The sequence below is a fragment of the Choloepus didactylus genome, chromosome X, assembly GCF_015220235.1.
Source record: "Choloepus didactylus isolate mChoDid1 chromosome X, mChoDid1.pri, whole genome shotgun sequence".
In the NCBI taxonomy this organism is placed as follows: Eukaryota; Metazoa; Chordata; class Mammalia; order Pilosa; family Megalonychidae; genus Choloepus; species Choloepus didactylus.
In genome coordinates, this window is record NC_051334.1 from 188,454,158 (window position 1) to 188,473,356 (window position 19,199).

At 46.9% G+C, this 19,199-nt stretch overlaps 2 protein-coding genes and 1 pseudogene across 2 annotated transcripts; 2 read left to right on the plus strand and 1 right to left on the minus strand.

Annotated features, from left to right (window-relative positions):
- Nucleotides 1-1,004: 1,004 nt before the first annotated feature.
- On the minus strand, nt 1,005-2,146 carry LOC119522530 (melanoma-associated antigen 10-like). Its single transcript, XM_037820947.1, is given in 2 exon segments — nt 1,005-1,372; nt 1,375-2,146. Coding segments are annotated over 2 exon segments (1,116 nt in total). The 5' UTR covers nt 2,123-2,146.
- A 7,209-nt stretch (nt 2,147-9,355) lies between these two features.
- LOC119523005 lies at nt 9,356-10,501 on the plus strand (annotated as a pseudogene).
- A 3,512-nt stretch (nt 10,502-14,013) lies between these two features.
- Nucleotides 14,014-17,080, plus strand: LOC119522531 (protein NOXP20-like). Its single transcript, XM_037820948.1, is given in 5 exon segments — nt 14,014-14,077; nt 14,794-15,460; nt 15,462-15,500; nt 15,502-16,155; nt 16,792-17,080. Coding segments are annotated over 5 exon segments (1,713 nt in total).
- The last annotated feature ends 2,119 nt before the right edge of the window (nt 17,081-19,199 follow it).

Sequence of the window (19,199 nt, forward strand, 5' to 3'; positions counted from 1 at the left end):
ATCGAGAGCAAGTCCCCCTTATGTCTCAGGAAATCCTTGCACAGGTGTGTAAAGCACCCAGCTCCTGCACGGGGTTCATTTGTACTAGGACCCAAGAGCAGGCTACCTCCCACACCTGCCCCAGGTGGAGAGTTCCGCCTGGGTTAGCCCTGATGCAGAACTAACTGCCCAGAGCAGTTTTCTCCCACCTCTGAGACACGGCATGTGAGTCTGGTCCTGCCACCACCCAGACTGATGACAGTTCACTGCCACAGGAGGAAATGCAGATCCCCAGAGCCCCGAGGTGCTTTAGCTCAGGGCTGACACTGGCCTGCTCCCCTCCGGAGCCCCCACCTCCTCACTGCCCCTTTACTTGTTCTTCAGCTTTGGAGGCTGCCTCACCGTTGTGATGCTCGGGGACTCCACCATGCTGTGCGTGGGGGTGTCCGACTGATCTAGGATCCCACCAGGAACTGTGCCTCCCAGAGAGCACATGCTCGCTGCCTGCCCAGGGAATGAAAGAACCAGGGGGCAGGCAGTCTCACCTACGACAGTTCCTCCTACAGTCTCAAATAAGCCAAGAAAACCCAGTTACATATCTTTTTACTTTTGCAGAACACAAACTAAAAAGGATAAAGAAAGCCAAGAAATAACCATCGTTTTCTCCTTCTTGACCCCATCTATTTTACTGCTAGGTTCTCTCATATTTCCAAGGAAATTCCTATTCTGATGCTGGCTCGAAATCACAAAATAAGATAGAAAGTTTCCAAATTTGTTTTACAAAATATCAAAACTCTCAGTCTTACACCGGATAATCGGCAACAGATGTGTGATCATTGTCATCCATAAACTTAGAATCTAAAGCTAATTAATCCTTGTATTTAAAGGAACAACATTTGATAAACACCAATAGGACAACAAAAGATAAAGTTCCAAGTCACCCCCCCCCCCCCCCCCCCGTTATGGGATCACAAAGGCGTTACAGTCTGTGCCCCCAGCCCCCGCCTGGCCCTCCACTGCTTGGATCACTGACTGCCCCCTTCAACCCCGGAGGGCCGCCTCAGCCTGAGGCTTCCCTCAGGGTGGGGAAAGCGGCTGCACGGGGCCCTGGGACTCACGCTGGCCCTGGCAGCACTGCCATCTCTGGCGGTGCCACTTCGGGCCCGGGCTCTCTCTTCCTCGTCTCTCAGTGCCTCTTCATACCAGGCCGGAAAGGCACTGGGGACGGTACCATTGACCCTGGCCACAAACTCCAGGACCCTCATCTTGCTGGTTTCCGCATGGGCCCTGGGACCCCACAGGAATTCATAGCGCACAGGATCACTGCCGGGCACCCTGCGGTACTCCAGGTACTTTGCCCGCACCCAGTCTCTGGTGAGGAGCTTCCTGGGCTCCCGTAGATGAAGTGCTCCCTCCCCACATGCACCCCCATCCCATTCAGGGCTTTCCAGATCTCCTCCTCAGGGGTGCAGGTGCCCTCCATGAAGATCATGCTCAGGACATTCACCAGGAGCCCAGTCTTGGGCACGTCCTGATGGTCACTCATCCCGTCGTGGGTGAGGCCCAGTGTGCTGACGAGGACATGGCACTGGCCGTCGGGGTCCAGTTCCTTCAAGTCTATGCCAAAGACCAGCTGCAGGCACTCAGAGGCCTCCCTGAAGATGACGGGGAAGTGCTCCTTGTAGTTTTCCATCACGACGCTCAGCATTTCTGTCCTGGTGACGGGCTCCTTTATTCGAAACTTGAGAAGCAGGAACTTCACCAAATCAGCCACGTTATCACTGATGGCATCTCTGAGCAAGGACTCAGCATCGGGCTGGGCCTGCGACGTGCTTGGGCCCTCCTCTTCTGGGCGGCTGGATCCCTCACCTGATGGGCTCGATGGAGCGGCTGCCGGGGCAGCGGGGGAGGAGCGGGCTCCCTGAGGACTCTGGGGGGGACGCGGTGTCCCAGCAGCAGGAACCTCCTCCGTGTTGCCTGGGACAAGAAAAGAACAAGAGGAGGAAGAGGAGGAAGAGGAGGAGGAGTAGAGGAGCCTTCCCCTCAGCCCCCGGAACCTGTGTGCCCACCGGGCCCTGGTCTCACTCTGGGCCTGAAGGCCTTCCTCAAGCTGGCAGCGCTGACTCTTGTGGCCACGAGGCATGATGACCCTTGTCAGGGGGGCAGGCAGGAGTCTGTGTCTGAGGGAGAGAAGGACAGTGTGAGTGGCCTCAGCCGAGAAATTCAACCTGGAAGCTCAGACAAAGGCCGACTTACAGGCCTGCTCCTTAGGGAGGGCTCGAGGGCGTCGCGGCTCTCCTGTCCTCCTGGAGGGCTTGTCCCCGAAGAACCTGGGGGAGGAAGTGAGACAGCCTCTTCCGTTTCAGCCCACCAGGACAGCCAGAGGTTTTTGGGGCTGAGAGAAGGCAGTGGAGCTGGGCACTGTGGGGTCCCCTCTGTTTGGGTTGCCTGGGGCCGTTGCTCACATCCAGGGGGCGTGACCCTCACTGTGACTCCTGGCACTGCCTCGGCCTCCTCCGCTTGGCTGACCTGAGGTCGCCTGCCTCAGACCAAAGCCCTCACCTTCGGGATCCTGGAGCCTGTAAGGGGAATTGAGGCACCTCAGGCTGCAAGCTGCAAGCACAGGCCTGAGATTCCAGCCCTGACACGAGAGGCAGGGTGGATTGTGTGGGGTCCCCGTTGTTCCTTGGTGGACGGTGCCCTCGGTGCTCACGCAGGGCCCTCACCTTTCCCCTGGAGACAGCTACCCCTGCCCAGGGCCCTCCAGGGGTGACAGCTAGGGCTGGGTGAACTCAATGGGGGTTCACATATCCTGAGATGGGGGTCCCCTCCATCCTCACCTTGATGCCTGGCAGGTCCTCCTTTTGTCTACCTGGGGCCACCCTGCTTAAGCCAAGGCCTTACCTCCACAGGACACTGAAGGAGGACGTGAGGGGCGCCACAGCCAGCCATGCGATGTGGTGCGTGGTGGGGGGTGGGGGTCCCCTCTGTCCACCTCTGGACTCTTACCTTGACTCCTGGCAGAACCCGGGACACCTCCCTCAGCTGACCTGTCGTTGCGCCTCAGATCAAGGCCCTCGCGTCACAGAAATTCCTGAGAAAAATGGTGAGGAGGCTCACATCTGGCCACCCCCGGCTGGGCTCTTCCAGGGCTGACAGCAAGGGCTGGGCCCCAACTGTTCTATGTGTCGGGGCAGCGGGCACTCAGTGCTCCCTCATGGTATTCATTCTGACTCCTGACAGGGCATTGGATCCCCTCTGCTCACCTGATGATGTCCCCTCAGGTAAGCCCTGCGCCCCACGGCAGACGACATTACCTCCCAGGCCGCTACCACCTAGAGACGCTCCCTCCCAGCCCTGCTCCCTCCCAGGGCTGCAACTTAACTCCAGGCCACTACCCCCCAATGCCGATACTTCCCAGATCCCTTCTTCCAGGTGCCACTACCTCCTAGGGCAGCTACTTCCCCTGCTACTGCCCAGCCCTGCTATCTTCCAGGCCGCTACCTGCCAGCCCTGATATCTCTTAGAGCAGCTATCTCATAGCTCTTCTACTTCCGAGGCCGCACCTACCAGCCCTGCTCCCTCCCAGCCCTGCTCCCTCCCAGGCCGCATCTCATAGCCCTGCTCCCTGCAGGCCACTACCTAGCAGCCGTGCTACCTCACAGCCCTGCTACATCCCAGTGCAGCTACCTCAAAGTCCTGTTCCCTCCCAGGCTGCCAACTCTCAGGCCTGCGACATCCCAGGCTTCCATCTCCAAGACCACTACCCCCAGCTTCACTACCGCAGTCCTGCTACCCCCAGCTCCGCCAGCTCACAGCCCTGCTTCCTCCCGTCACTGCCACCTCGCAGCCCTGTTACCTTCCAGCCTTGCTCCCACCCAGCCCTGCTCCCTCATAGCCCTGTTGCCTCCCTGCCCTGCTATCTCCCAGGCTGCTAATTCTCAGCCCTGCTACCTCACACCCTGCTACGTCCCAGACCACTACTTCCCAGGCTGCTCCCTCCCAGCCCTGCTCCCTCCCAGCACTGTCCCTTCCAGGCCAGTCCCTCTGAGCCACTACCTCTCACATGGCCACTACCTCATACCCACCACCTCCCATCACCACTGCCTCCCAGCCCTGCTCCCTCCCAGGGCACTGCCTCCCAGCCCTGCTTGTGTTATCTCAGGGCTGGGGAAGGTGACTCGGGCCTGTCCCTTCTGGTGTAGGAGGTCCCTCGACTCCCTCTCAAGTCCTCACCTTGACTGCTGGTATATCCTGGGACGCTTCCCTCTGCTGACCCCTCTCAGACCAAAGCTCTCCCTTACCCCTCACCCATGATACAAAAGGGAGGGGTTGCCCCTCAAAGACCCGCGATGGGGGTCTCCCAGGCTGACAGTGGGGGCAGGTGGGACTGGGGCTCCCTCTGTTCTGTGGGGGCCCCTCAGTACTCTCTCAGGCTCTGCACATTGATTCCTTCAGGGCCAGTGACTCCCCTCCGCCCACTTGAGTCCACGCTCCCCAGGCCTCCCTGGGACCCCCGAGGCAGAACGAGGACGCACATTGGGCCACCCCTCGCCGGAACCCCTGAGAGCTGACAACTGGGGCAGCTTTCTGCTGTTCCCCTATGATCCGAAGGCCCTCACGGCCCTCATCTAGACTTCAGGTGGGGCCTGGGATCCCTGAGGCAGCCACTCAGAACCAACCTCCTTCCCTCAGACTCCCAGGGCAGAAGTGATGAGGCACCACATCCGGTCACATTGCTCTGGGGCTTCCTGGGACTGATAGCAGGGACGTGGCAAGGCTGGGGCCTTCTCTTCTGGAGTGGGGGTCTCCCCAGTCCTCCCTCAGGGCCCTCATCTTGACATCCAAGAGGACCTAGGATCCCTCCCTCTGCTAACCTGAGGCCACGGCTCAGAAGCAACCTCCTTCCCTCAGACTCCCAGGGCGGAAGTGACGAGGCACCACATCCGGCCACGCTGCCCTGGGGCTTCCCGGGGCTGAGAACAGGGACAGGGCAGGGCTGGGGCCTTCTCTCCTAGAGTGGTGGATCCCCTCAGTCCTCCCTCAGGGTTCTCACCGTGATGCCCAACAGGACCTGGGATCCCTGCTCTGCGGACCTGAGGCCGCCCCTCAGAACTAACCTCCTTTCTTCAGACCCCCAGGGCGGAAGTCAGGAGGCACCACATCCGGTCTTGCTGCCCTGGGGCTTCTCGGGGCTGAAAGCAGGGGCAGGGCAGGGGCCTTGTCTTCTGGAATGGGGGTTCCCCTTAGTCCGCCCTTAGGTTCCACACTTGGGTGTCTGGCAGGACCTCCCTCCCTCTACTGACCTGAGGTCAAACCCTCCGACCAAATCTCCCTTGACACATGTCAGGGCCAGGGACCAGCTCTCTGCAGACTTGAGTCCAGGCCCCTCAGACCAAGACGCTGGCCTCTCTGAGACACCAGATCTGGAAATCTGTAATGTCCACAGCTAGACAGCCCGGTCTGGGGTCTCCTAGAGCTGACAGGATGGGCAGAGCTGGATTCCGAGGGGTCCCTCTGTTCTAGGGGGATGGACCCTCAGGCCTCACTCGTGAGGGTCGTCATCATGGCTCCTGGCTCCTTGAATCAACACTCCATGGGAGAGACCCCTTCCTGCCTGATCTCAGTGATTGCCTACCTGGGTCCCTTGTGGAGGAGGCTCTGGGTCCCAGGCTAGATGGGGTAACTGTGGCACCCGTGACAGTTAGGAAACTGTCAGAGAAGAAAACTACCTTCCTTGGGGTCTCTGCTCCAGCCAAACTTTGGAAACCTTTTCTTGAAAAGATTTATTGTCTGCATTGAAGAGGCTGAGCATCGTGACTGGGGAGGTGCTGAGGCTGTCTCATATTGCACTGTCTATGTAGATAATTTCATGGAAGAATACCTATCCTTCCTGTGCGTGATTCAGTCTGACACGTGTAGTTCTACTTCCATTCCATTCTTCATATTCTGCTAAAATGATAATTTTTTAAAAGGCACTCTTGACTAACTATTTTAGTTTCTCTGCTGCTAAAACAAATACCACACTACAGGTTGGCAAAACAATAGGAATCTATTGTCTCACAGTTTCAGAGGCTGGAAAGCTTGCTTCCTCTGGGTGACCGTGTCTTCTGAGTGGCTGGCAATCTTGGGGGTTCCTGGCTTTTCTGTCACAGGGCAAGGCACTTGCCGATGTCTTCTCCTGGTTTCATTAACTTCCAGCTTCTGGCTGCTCCCCATGGCTTCTCTTCCTATGTCCACTTTCCTTTACTTATAAGCCATATTGGAATAAAGCCAACCATCACTGAGTTTGGGCACACCTTAACTGATCACATCTTCAAAGGTTCTATTTAAAAATGGGTTTACACCCACAGGGCCAGGGGTTGGGACCAGAACATACTTTATTGGGGGATGTGATTCAATCCCCAATATCCACCAAAGTAGTTAAATGATTTCATATAGTTCTTAGCACAGACTCTGCCCTCACACTGCCTCAGTTAACCCCATCTGTGCCAGTTTGGATGCATTATGTCCCTCCAAAAGACATGTTTTAATCCTATCTTGTGGGACATTTGGATTAGGTTTTGCCATGGAGATGTGACTCACCCAACTGTAGGTGATAATTTTGATTAGATTATTTCCTTGGGGGTGTGGCCTGCCCACTCAGCATGGGTCTTCATTAGTTTACTGAAGTACTTTAAAAAGAGCCACACAGGCACAGGGCTTGCTGGTGCTTTGGAGATGCTATCCCAGAATTTGCTCCAGAGAAGTTAAGAGAGGCAAGCCTGGAGACATTTTGGAGAATACCATTTTGAAATGCAACCTGGGAGCAAGCAGACACCAGCCACGTTCCTTCCCAGCTAAGAGAGGTTTTCCAGATGCCATTGGCCTTTCTTCAGTGAAGGTACCCAATTGTTGATGCCTTACCTTGGACACTTTGTGGCCTTAAGACTGTAACTGTGTAACCAAGTAAACCCCCTTTATAAAAGCCAATCCATTTCTGGTATTTTGCATAATGACAGCTTTAGCAAACTAGAACACCATCTTTCCTGCCTTTCTGGTATTACCCCCATGGCTACGGGAACCTGTGGTCTGAGGTGCTGCCTCAGATTTCTGCAAGAAGCAGGGGCACGAGTCTAAAAGGCTATTGACCCAAACACAAGAATCAGTTCAATATAGTCTTCAGTCTCCCCAGGAGGTTCTTGGGTATTGCTTTTAGATTTTGTTATTAATAAATATTTTTTTAATTCTCCTTTCTGAAGTTTCCCATGGTTGATTATGGGAGTGGAAGCCAGCAGCCCAAGCTTGACTGTCATTTTAGCAGCTACAGGTAAGACATCAAATATGTAAATAATTTAAAGATAATTAACATCTTTGCAGCATTCTGCTCCCCATCAATGAATATGGCACCCTGTTCTACTTATTTGGAACTTCTTTTACCTGAATCTTTCAGTAAACTTTTATAGTTGCCTCCAGAGACATCTAGACATTTGTTGTTGCTGTTTATATATTTTTATTGTGAAATTTATTATATATAAAAAACAGTGATAACTTTCAAAGTATGATTTAACAAGTAATTAGAGAGCAAATTTCAATGAATGTTATGGGTTACAGTTCCACAATTTCAGTTATTTCCTTACTGTGAAATATAACATATATACAGAAAGGTGATAACTTTCAAAGTACAATTTAACATGTAGTTATATAGTAAATTCAAAGAATGTTATGGGTTACAGTTCCACAATTTCAGTTATTTCCCTATTGTGAAATATGACATACATAGAGAAATGTGATAACTTTCAAAGTACAATTTAACAAGTAGTTATATAGGTAAATTCAAAGAATGTTATGGGTTACAGTTACACCATTTCAGTTATTTCCTTCTAGCTATTCTAATACCCTATCATCTAAAAAAATCATATTAAGATTCAGTATTTGTAATCCTTTGTTAAATTCCATCTTGTCTGTTGTCCCCCTTCCTCTCGTTTAATCACTTTCTCTATTTTCAGGGGTGTCTATGCAGTGACCACCCTAACTTGTTCATGTTGAAAAGGGGTGTCGACATTATGGGGAAGGGGGCTGCATCTGGTTGTTATCTTTAAAGGAGCTGTTGTCTCTTGGTTTTAGGACTTGTCTGGCATAGGAACACTGGTAGATTTAAGTTTCTGAGAGATAAAACTTAGCGAGTTAATATTTTATAGAATTTCAGGTAGGGACCTAGGTATTTGGGGATATTTTTGGTAACAGCATGGCATACTGTGGGCATTTGGGATAGCTAGCTGGAGCTTTCATAAGAGTAACCTCCAGGAGAGCCTCTCAGCACTATTTGAAACCTCTTAGCCACTGTAACCTCAGCTTGTTACCTTTCTTTTTCCCCATTTGGTCAAGTAGGCTTTTTCACTCCCTCACTGCCAGAGCCAGGCTCATTCCTGCAAGTCATGTCCCATATCACCAGGGAGACTCATTCCCCTGGGAGTCATGTCACATGTATGGGGGAGGTTAATGAATTTATTTGCAGAGTTGAGCTTAGAGAGAAAAAGGCCACATCTGAGCAACAAAAGGTGCCTCTGTGGCATAATTATAGGAAAGCTTAGTCTCCCTTTTACAGCCCTAAGTTTCACAAGAGCAAGCCTCAAGACTGACTTATTAAGTAGAGGGTTCTTAATTTCACACAGCATATACTCCACCCAAGATAAACAATCAGTTTCTCACCTTTTCTTCACTTAGTTGTACAATCATCATCATTCTCAATTTTAAACAATTATCATAACACAAAACATCCTAGAGCTCTTATCAGCCACTAATTGTTCATCACTAGTATTAGTATAGTACTGGCAAAAAATTCCTATTAAATAGAGTGTATAATATGTAATGGGTAGTTTTTCCATATACCACTCTGTTGTTAACTCTTTGTACCAGTGTCATACTTTAGAAGTATATCATGCAAACATTTATATTTGTGGTGCTAGTCTGTGGGTTACATGCCTTTAAACAACCACTTTGAATCTAGCTCACCTTCAGTGCAGCACTGATGCTTATAATCCCATTGATGAACCCTAATCACTCCCGTCCATTCCCATACCTTTAAGTTCACGCTCATTATCATGTCTGTACGTTTAAGTTATCATTCCCCCTTCACTAGCTTCTGTCTATTTGTAGGTCCCCCATATTCTACATTGTAAGACACTGATTTTTTTATACATTTTTCATTGTGAAATTTAACATATATACCTAAGAGTGATAACTTTAAAAGTATGATTTAACAAGAAGTTAGAAAGCAAATTTCAAAGACTATTATGGTTTACAGTTCCACAGTTTGCTATTTTCTTATTGTGAAATATAAGATATGTACAGAAAGGTGGTGACCCTCAAGTACCCCATCGAGCATGGCATCGTCACCAACTGGGATGACATGGAGAAGATCTGGCACCACACATTCTACAACGAGCTGTGCATGGCCCCATAGGAGCACCTGGTGCTGCTCACCAAGGACCCCTGAACCCCAAGGCCAACTGTGAGAAGATGACCCAGATCATGTTCGAGACCTTCAACACACCCACCATGTACGTGGCCATCCAGGCTGTGCTGTCCCTGTTCGCCTCTGGCTGCACCACGGGCATCGTCATGGACTCCAGCGATGGGGTCACCCACACTGTGCCCATCTACGAGGGCTATGCCCTGCCTCACGCCATCCTGCGTCTGGACCTGGCCGGCCGGGACCTGACCGACTACCTCGTGAAGATCTTCACTGAGCATGGCTACAGTTTCACCACCATGGCCAAGCGGGAGATCATGCGTGACATCAAGGAGAAGCTCTGCTATGTCACCCTGGACTTCGAGCAAGAGATGGCCATGGCCGCTTCGCCCTCCTCCCTGGAGAAGAGCTACGAGCTGCCCGACAGGCAGGTCATCACCATCAGCAACGAGCGGTTACGCTGCCCCGAGGCCCTCTTCCAGCCTTCCTTCCTGGGTATGGAATCCTGTGGCATCCATGAAACTACCTTCAACTCCATCATGAAGTGTGACGTGGACATCCGCAAGGACCTGTACGCCAACACGGTGCTGTCTGGTGGGACCACCATGTACCCAGGCATCGCCGACAGGATGCAGAAGGAGATCATGGCGCTGGCACCCAGCACGATGAAGATCAAGGTGAGGGGCCTCCTGGTGGTTGTCAAGGCAACCATCTCCTGGCCTGAGTCCCCAGTCCCGGGTACCAGCCCCATCCCCTTGACACTGTGTCCCAAGGATAATCAGGCTGACTGTCCCCTTCCCTCCCCAGATCATCGCCCCCACCGAGTGCAAGTACTCCGTGTGGATCGGCGGCTCCATCCCGGCCTCGCTGTCCACCTTCCAGTAGATGTGGATCTGCAAGCAGGGGTACAAGGAGTCCGGCCCCTCCGCTGTGCACCGCAAATGCTTCTAGGCGGACTGTTAGTTGCGTTACATGCTTTCTTGACAAAACCTAACTTGCGCAGAAACCGAGATGAGATTGGCATGGCTTTATTTGTTTTTTTTTTTTTTTTTTTTTTTGGTTATTTTTTTGTTTGTATTTTAGCGCTTGACTCAGGATTTAAAAACTGGAACAGTGACGGTGACAGCAGTCGGTTGGAGCCAGCATCCCCAAAGTTCTACAAATGTGGCTGAGGACTTTGATTGTACATTGTTCTTTTTTTTTTTTTTTTTGATAAGTCATTCCAAATAACTTGAGATGCATCATTACAGGAAGTTCCTTGCCTTCCCCCAAAGCCACCCACTTCTCCCTAAGGAGAATGGCCGGTCCTCACCCACATTCACACCGGGGAGGGTGACAGCATTGCTTTGTTGTAAATTATGTGTCATCCAAATGTTTTTTAAAGATCTTCTGCCTTAATACATGTTTTATTTTTATTTTGAATGGTCCACTATCTTGGACCCCCTTTTTGTCCCCTAACTTTAGATGTATGAAGGCTTTTAGTCTCCCTGGGAGTTGGTCATGTTGCGGAGTCATCCGGGGCTTACCTGTACGCTGACTTGAGATCAGTTCAATAAAAGTGCACACCTTAAAGAAAAAAAAATGCATACAGAAAGAAATGAGAAGAGTGTCAAAATGGTACAATAAAAAAGCCAAATAAATATGGAAATAAGCATTAATGGAAAAATTGAGGGACAAAAAATGCATAAGACTTACAAACACAAAATAGCAAAATGGCAAAAGAAAGTATGGCATATCAGTAGTCACTTTAAATACAAATGGATTAAACTCCCCAGTCAAAGGGCGGAGATCAAAAAAAAAAAAATGAATTAAAAAGCATGACCCAACTATATGCTGTCTGCAAGACATTCACTTTAAATTCAAAGACATAAGTAGGTTGAAAGTGAAAGGATGGGAAAAAGTATACTACGCAAGTAGTAACCAAAAGGGAGCTGGGGTAACTACACAAATATCAGATAAAACAGACTTTAAGTCAAAAACTGTTATGAGGGATGAAGGGGATCACTATATACTGATAAAGGGGTCAATTCAACAAGAACACATAACACTTATAAATATGTTTGCACCTAACAGCAGAGCCCCAACATATATGAAGCAAATATTGACACATTTGAACAGAGAAATAGAAGGTTCTACATTAATAGTAGGAGATTTTAATGCACCAGTTTCAATAATGGATACAACACCCAGACAGGAGATCACTAAGGAAACAGAAGACTAGAATGATACTCTAAACCAGCTAGACCTAACAGACATATATAGAACACTCACCCACAGCAGCAGAATGCACATTCTTCTCTAGTGCACATGGATCACTCTTCAGGATAGAGGATACAGTAGCTGACAAAACAAGTCTCAATAAATTAAAAAATATTGAAATCATATAATGTATCTTCTCCAAACACAATGGAATGAAACCAGAAATCAGTAACAGAGGGAGAAATGGAAAATTAACAAATACGTGGAAATTAAATGATGTACTCTAAAACAACTTATGGGTATAAGAAAAAACTACAAAAGAAATTGGAAATATCTTGAGGTGAAGGAAAATGAAAATACAGCATACCAAAACTTACAGGATGCAGTGAAGGCAGTGCCACAAGGGAAATTTATAGCACTAAATGCTTATATTAAAAAAGATCTCAAATCAGAGACTGTGCCTCAAAACTAGAGGTTCTAGGAAAAGAAGAACAAACTGAACCCAAAGCGAGCAGAAGTAAGGAAATAACAAAGATTAGAGCAGAGAAAAATGAGATAGAGAATTAAAAAAAAAAAACAGAGAAAATCAATAAAACAGAAAGTTGGTGCTTTGAAAAAATCAATCAAATCAACAATCCTTTAGTTAAACAGATAAGGAAAAAAAGAGGTAGGGCACAATTAACTAAATTAGAAATGAAAAGATGGACATTACTACTCCACAGAAATAAAAAGGACTATGGGAGGATACTACGAACAACTGTATGCCAATAAATTGGATAACCTAGATGAAATGGACAAATTCCTAGAAACCCACAAACTACCTATACTGACTCAAGAAGAAACAGAAAATCTCAACAAACCAATTACTACAAAGATTTACTCAGTCACCAAAAACCTCCAGGGAAAGAAAAGCCTAGGACAAGATGGCTTCACAGGGGAATCTTATCAAACATTCCAAGAAGAATTAACACCTATCCTGCTCAGTCTTTCAAAAAATTCAAAAGGAGGGAACACTCCCCAACTCTTTCTATGAGGCCAATATCACCCTAATACCAAAGCCAGATAAATAAAGCACTAATAAAGCACAAAGCACAAATAAAGAAAACACAGACCAATATCCCTTATGAATATAGATGCAAAAATCCTCAACAAAATACTAACAGACCTAATCCAACAGCACATCAAAAGAATTATACACCATGATCGTGTGGCATTCATCCCAGATATGCAAGGATGGGTCAACATAAGAAAATCAATTAATGTGATACACCACTTTAACAGAACGAAGGAAGAAACCCACAGGATCATCTCTACTGATACAGAAGAGGAATTTGGCAAAATCTAGCACCTCTTCTTGATAAAAGCACTTAGAAAACTAGGAATAGAAGGAAACTTCCTCAACATGATAAAAAGCATCTATGAAAAACCCACAGCTAACATCATACTCAATGGTGAAAGCTTTCCCTCCAAGATCAGGCACAAGACAAGGATGCCCACTATCACCACTGTTATTCAACATTGTACAGCAAGTTCTAGCTAGAACAATTAGGCAAGAGAAAGAAATAAAAGGCATCCAAAATGAAAAGGAAGAAGTAAAACTTTCCCTATTTGCAGATGACATGATTCTATATACAGAAAATCCTGAAAAATCCACAACAAAGCTACTAGAACTAATAAATGAATTCAGCAAAGTGGCGGGGTACAAAACCAATACGCAAAAACCAGTAGTGTTTCTATGTATTAGTAATGAACAATCCGAAGAAGAAATCAAGAAAAAATTCCATTTACAATAGCAACCAAAAGAATGAAATATCCAACAGTAAATATAACCAAAGTTGTAAAGGACATGTACACACAAAAATATAAGACATTGATAAAAGAAATCAAAGAAGACCCAAATAAATGGAAAGACATTCCGTGATTATGAACTGGAAGACTCAATATTGTTAAGATGTCAATTCTACTGAATGTGATTTACACATTCAACATAATCACTACCAAAATTCCAACAGCCTGCTTTGAAGAAATGGAAAAGCCAATCATCAGATTTATATGAAAGGGGAGGCTCCTCTGGGTAAAGGGAGCGTCCCTCTTGCCATCACCGCAGTCACAGAGTTGGAATCTGCACAGTTGCACAGGGAGGGTCCAAAAGCACAGCCCCACACCATGCCAGCCTAGAGAGGAAGGATGCTGGAGTGCTCCAGCCAGCGCTCCCCGTCTGGAGTGGAGAGCACATTGGGGACAGGGCCTCCTCTAGTGCCGGCCGCGGGGCCAACCAGGGCAGCTCGTCCCACCTTCCTTTCCTGTTCCCGCTGCAGACTTGGCAGGGCGGGACCCGCCCAGCCATCCCACTCGCACTCGGCCATCTGAGTGATATTAAAATGTCTGATGATACCAATGACATCTTAGCCACTGGAGACAAGGCAGAAATTGCAGAGATGCCCAATAGTGATTGTTCTAGTTTGCTAATGCTGCTGGAATGCAGAACACCAGAAATGGATTGGCTTTTATAAAAGGGGGTTTATTTGGTTACACAGTTACAGTCTTAAGGCCACAAAGTGTCCAAGGTAACGCATCAACAATCGGGTACCTTCACTGGAGGATGGCCAATGGGGTCCAGAAAACCTCTGTTAGCTGGGAAGGCACGTGGCCAGCATCTGCTCCAAGTTCTGGTTCCAAAATGGCTTTCTCCCAGGATGTTCCTCTCTAGGCTGCAGTTCCTCAAAAATTTCAATCTTAGTTGCTCTTGGGGCATTTGTCCTCTCTTAGTTTCTCTGAAGCAAAAGTCTGCTTTCAATGGCCACCTTCAAACTGTCTCTCATCTGCAGATACTCTCTCATCTTCTGTGCATTCTTCAAAGTATCCTTCTTGGCTGTAGCTCCTCTTCAAAATGTCACTCTCAGCTGCACTGAGTTCCTTCTATTTGCCAGCTCATTTATATGGCTCCAGTGATTTAATTTAGACCCACCCTGAATGGGTGGGGTAACACCTCCATGGAAATTATCCAATCAAAGTTATCACCCACAGTTGGGTGGGGCCCATTTCCACGGAAACAACATAATCCAAACATTCCAACTTAATCCCCACTAACATGTCTGCCCCCACAAGATTGCATCAAAGAACATGGCTTTTTCTGGGGGGCACAATACACACAAACTGGCACAGTGATTCTTCACCCAAAGATGCAGAAGTGCACTGTGACTCAGCTACTATTTCAAGTGAGCCAACAGGAGCTGGACCCAGAGGAGATGTGTATGGAAATGTATCTGTTCAGGCTGTGGAGACTGCTGACACTGGGTTCCTCCAGCAGTCCACAGATGCCAGTGCCATGGAGCCCCTCAACAGAGAAGTGACTGAGGACACACTTGCCAAATGCATTGACTCTGTCAGCCTCGAAGGAGAACCTGGATCAGATATACCTCTGAAAGAACAGAATAATCTGACTGTGGATGCCTGTCTGCCTGGAGGGGGCTGGGCAGGCTGGGGCTCCTGGGGCAAATCTCTGCTCTCATCTGCATCTGCCACAGTAGATCATGGACTGACAGCAGCTAAGGAGAAAGTGGGGGCCACCCTGTGTATTCATAGTGCAAATTCTGGATCTCTGGAAGGGATGGAAAATGGAGTCCATCAAACAACAGATGCAGCCACGGATCAGAGCCCTACAGAAATCCCACCTACTCCTCCTTCCTCAATGTCTCAGGGCATGCGGTCAGCCATGACCAATGTGGTTCAAAACCCAAGTAAAAGCATCTTAACTGGTGGTCTTGATACTTTGGAATTCATTGGCAAGAAAACCATGAATGTCCCCGCGGAAAGTGACCCAGGCTTTAGTTCTCATGGAGAGAACTGTGTCCTTGTCTCAGATGTTGAGAAGCCAAAGAGAAAGAGAAGCAGAGACTGGTGCAACAGCCCGCAGAGAGGACTGTGCCCTATGGGATGCTGTTTGACGAGCATCAAGGCTTGTCACACCTGGAAGTCCTGGAAATTCTGCCCAATGAAAGCAAAAGCAAGGTTCGGGCACTTTTAGCATCACTTGATGGAGAGAAGCTGGAGCTCTTAAAACATGACCTAATTTCCATTAAAGACATCTTTGAAGCCAAAGAATTAGAGAATGAAGAGAATCAAGAAGAACAAGGCTTAGAAGAAAAGGAAGAATTTGCTTGCATGCTTACAGAGCTTCTCTTTGAATTACGTGTTGTGGCCACACCTGAAAAACTCAATAAGGCAACGAGAAAAGCTCATGACTGGGTGGAAGAAGATGAAGCCACGGTGTCAGGAGATATGGCAAAAGAGTCTGAGGAGAAAACTAAGAAGGAAGAAAAAGAAGAGAAGCCTGAAAACCCTGAAGAAGACAAAAAGGAAGAAAGGAGAACTAAGATAGCAGCAGAAGTGCACATGTTGTCCTTTGAAAGTCTGGCAGAAGAAACAGTATGCTGTTTTGAACAACTTCATAAAGTAACAGAATTAATTCTTCATGGACAAGAAGAGGAAAAACCAACTCAGGACCAAGCAGAAGTTCTGATAAAATTAACTACTGCATGGTTGCTCCAGGGAGGGGCAGGAATGAAAAGCAGCCCCACCCTCAGAAGCCATAGATATTTGGGGTCACTAGTTTCAAGGAATTGAGAGGACCAGACATACGCTTGAAAGAGGACGAATGTAACTTATGATGGTTCAAAAGTAGGACTTAAACTTCTCAGGGCCAATAGGTCAATGTGCCGAAAGAACAACAAAAGGCTCTGCTCCAGCTTTGCCACTCTAAGAACAAAAATTGAGGGTGAGGGGAGGACAAAGGGAAAAGGCAATGGTGAAACTGTAAGAGTGCTGGCTGAGTTATCTTTTAAATGAGACAAAGCAAACCAGCTCAGGAGGAGAGATAATGAGAGAAAGCCTGCCAGAATGCAGGGCAAAGCAGTAAAACATGTTGTAAAAGTTAATTCATTGTTGGGCAGAGCCCTCCACATTCTGGACTGGCATACGATCTGCTCCAGAGCATGAATTTACCTTGTACTGTAAGACTGGAATCAGCAATCCCATTACCTGGACATGCTCTTTCTCTTCCACATATTTATGCTGAGAATTCTTTTAACTTTTCTTCCAAATTAGTAAAATGATTTTTTTCCTGGAAGCCATTAAACTAAATTTTATGCAGCATTAAAAAAATTAACTACTGCAATGTGCAATGAAGTTGCTTCCTTATCAAAGAAGTTTACAAATTCTTTAACCACTGTTGGGAGCAACAAGAAAGCTGAGGTCCTTAACCCCATGATCAATAGCGTTTTGTTAGAGGGCTGCAATAGCACGACATACATACAGGATGCCTTCCAGCTGCTGCTGCCCATTCCACAGGTTTCACATATCCAGCCCAGTGGTTTGAAAGCCCAGCCATTACCTCACCAGACTCCATCTAGTTTAGGAAGTGGCAGACCATGTAGCTTCAGTGTATGACAGTTAACGGGATGTTTTTTAGGCGTCTGACCACAGAAAGCCCATTTGAGGACACTGCAAGCAATTCTGCACAGACAGTATTAAGAATGCAAGTCTAAAGAGAGTTATTTCTTTTAATGTATATATTTTTTACAAATAGTTGTGTTTTCTTTATGTTAATTTAAACTTATACAGCTTGTGTTGAAAATTTCCTTTAATCTGAAACTCATTCAGAAATATTCATTTCCATTAACCCGATAAAATGTTATATTTAGAAATTTATGGGCAGATCCTCGATTAAAAAAAAAAAAAAACCTTTGAATTTCCCATTCATATAGTATTATTGTTCCGGTTTGCTAATGCTGCCTTTTCACAAAACACCAGAAATGGATCGGCTTTTATAAAGGGAGTTTATTTGGTTTCAAAGTTACAGTCTTAAGGCCATAAAGTGTCCAAGATAAGGCATCAACAATCGGGTACTTTCACTGGAGGATGGCCATTGGCATCCAGAAAGCCTCTGTTAGCTGGGGAGGCATGTGGCTGGCATCTTCCAGAGTTCTGGTTTCAAAATGGCTTTCTCCCAGGACGTTCCTCTCTCAGCTCCTGTGAGTTCTTCAAAGTGTCCCTCTTGGCTGTAGCAAGCCCGCTCCTTCTGTCTGAGCTTTTATAGGGCTCGGATGAACTAATCAAGGCCCATGCTGAATGGGTGAGGCCACACCTCCATGGAAATTATCCAATCGGAGTTATCACCTACAGGTGGGTGGGTCACATCTCCATGGAAACACTTAATCATACAATCTAATCAACACTAATACCTCTGCCCACACAAGATTGCATCAAAGATAATGGCATTTTGGGGGACGTAATACATTCAAACTGGCACAATTATCTTAAATGAGTTCTTATACTGAACTTTGTTTTGTTACATAATGTCATGAACAAAGATAACACTACTTATAGATTTTACTGATTATGTTAAAAGGAGAACATAAATATCTCTTGATAGCCATTCATTCTCAAAACAAGCATTTCTTGAGCACCCAATAGAGGAATATGATCACCCCAGTAGAGCTAGATATTCTGAAAGAGGGTTTACAGTAATTCTTCAAAATGCTCAAAATATCTATAAATTTCCCAAGCCTTAAAAAATCTGAGGAGCAAGGTAAATTAGTGGGTTTTAATGTTCTATCCTTTAATTCATTGTATTTTCCCAAATTCTATATATGGGGTAGAATAAATATCTGTATCTATATCTATATCTATATCATACATATATATATATGATGTTAAAGGGTATTTAGTTTAACATTGACTTGTTATGAGCTGTCTTAAAATCCTAGCTGCCAAAACAAATACCATAAAATGGGTTGGGTTAGCAGCAGGAATTTATTGGCCCACGGTTTCAGAGGCTAGAAGGCTTGTTTCCTCCCAGGGTCAGTATCTGGTGGCTGGCTGGCAATCTTTGCAGTTCCCGGGCTTTTCTGTTACATGGCAATGCACATGGCAGCATCTTCTCCTTTCTCTTCCTGGTTCTGTTGAATTCCAGCTTCTGGCGGCTCCCTGGGGCTTCATTCTCTCTGTCTCAATTTCACTCTGCTTATAAAGGACTCCAGTAATCTGGATTAAAACCCAACCGGATTCAGTTGGCCACACCTTAACTAAAAGTGACATCTTTGAACCCTATCAACAGTGAATTCAAACCCACATGAATGGATTAAGATTAAGAACATGTTTTGGGGGTACGTAATCAATCTGCCACATGGCCATAAGCATACGATGGTGTAATTACAAAGTCTGGGAGTATTCAAATAGAAAACTAAAGAAGTTTCAATACAGCAGAATCCTAGGACTGAATTTAAAAATCTACTAACAGGTACAGTTAAATCAAGGTGTTCCATACACAGATCACACTTACCGGTAGCAAATACCATCATTGCTTCTAAAAGACAGAGAATACTGATATGGGGGTTAATTAACTGGTGTATTGATCCCTGGGAGGCTTCACAGGAGACCCTGCAGCCAGGAGAGATCTTGTCAACGGGCTCTTCCTCTCCTGAGCTCCACCCATTCATTCCAATTAGGGATTCCAAGTAACATTTCTATTTCAGAGCTCCATCTACATTCCTATAAGCATCATGAC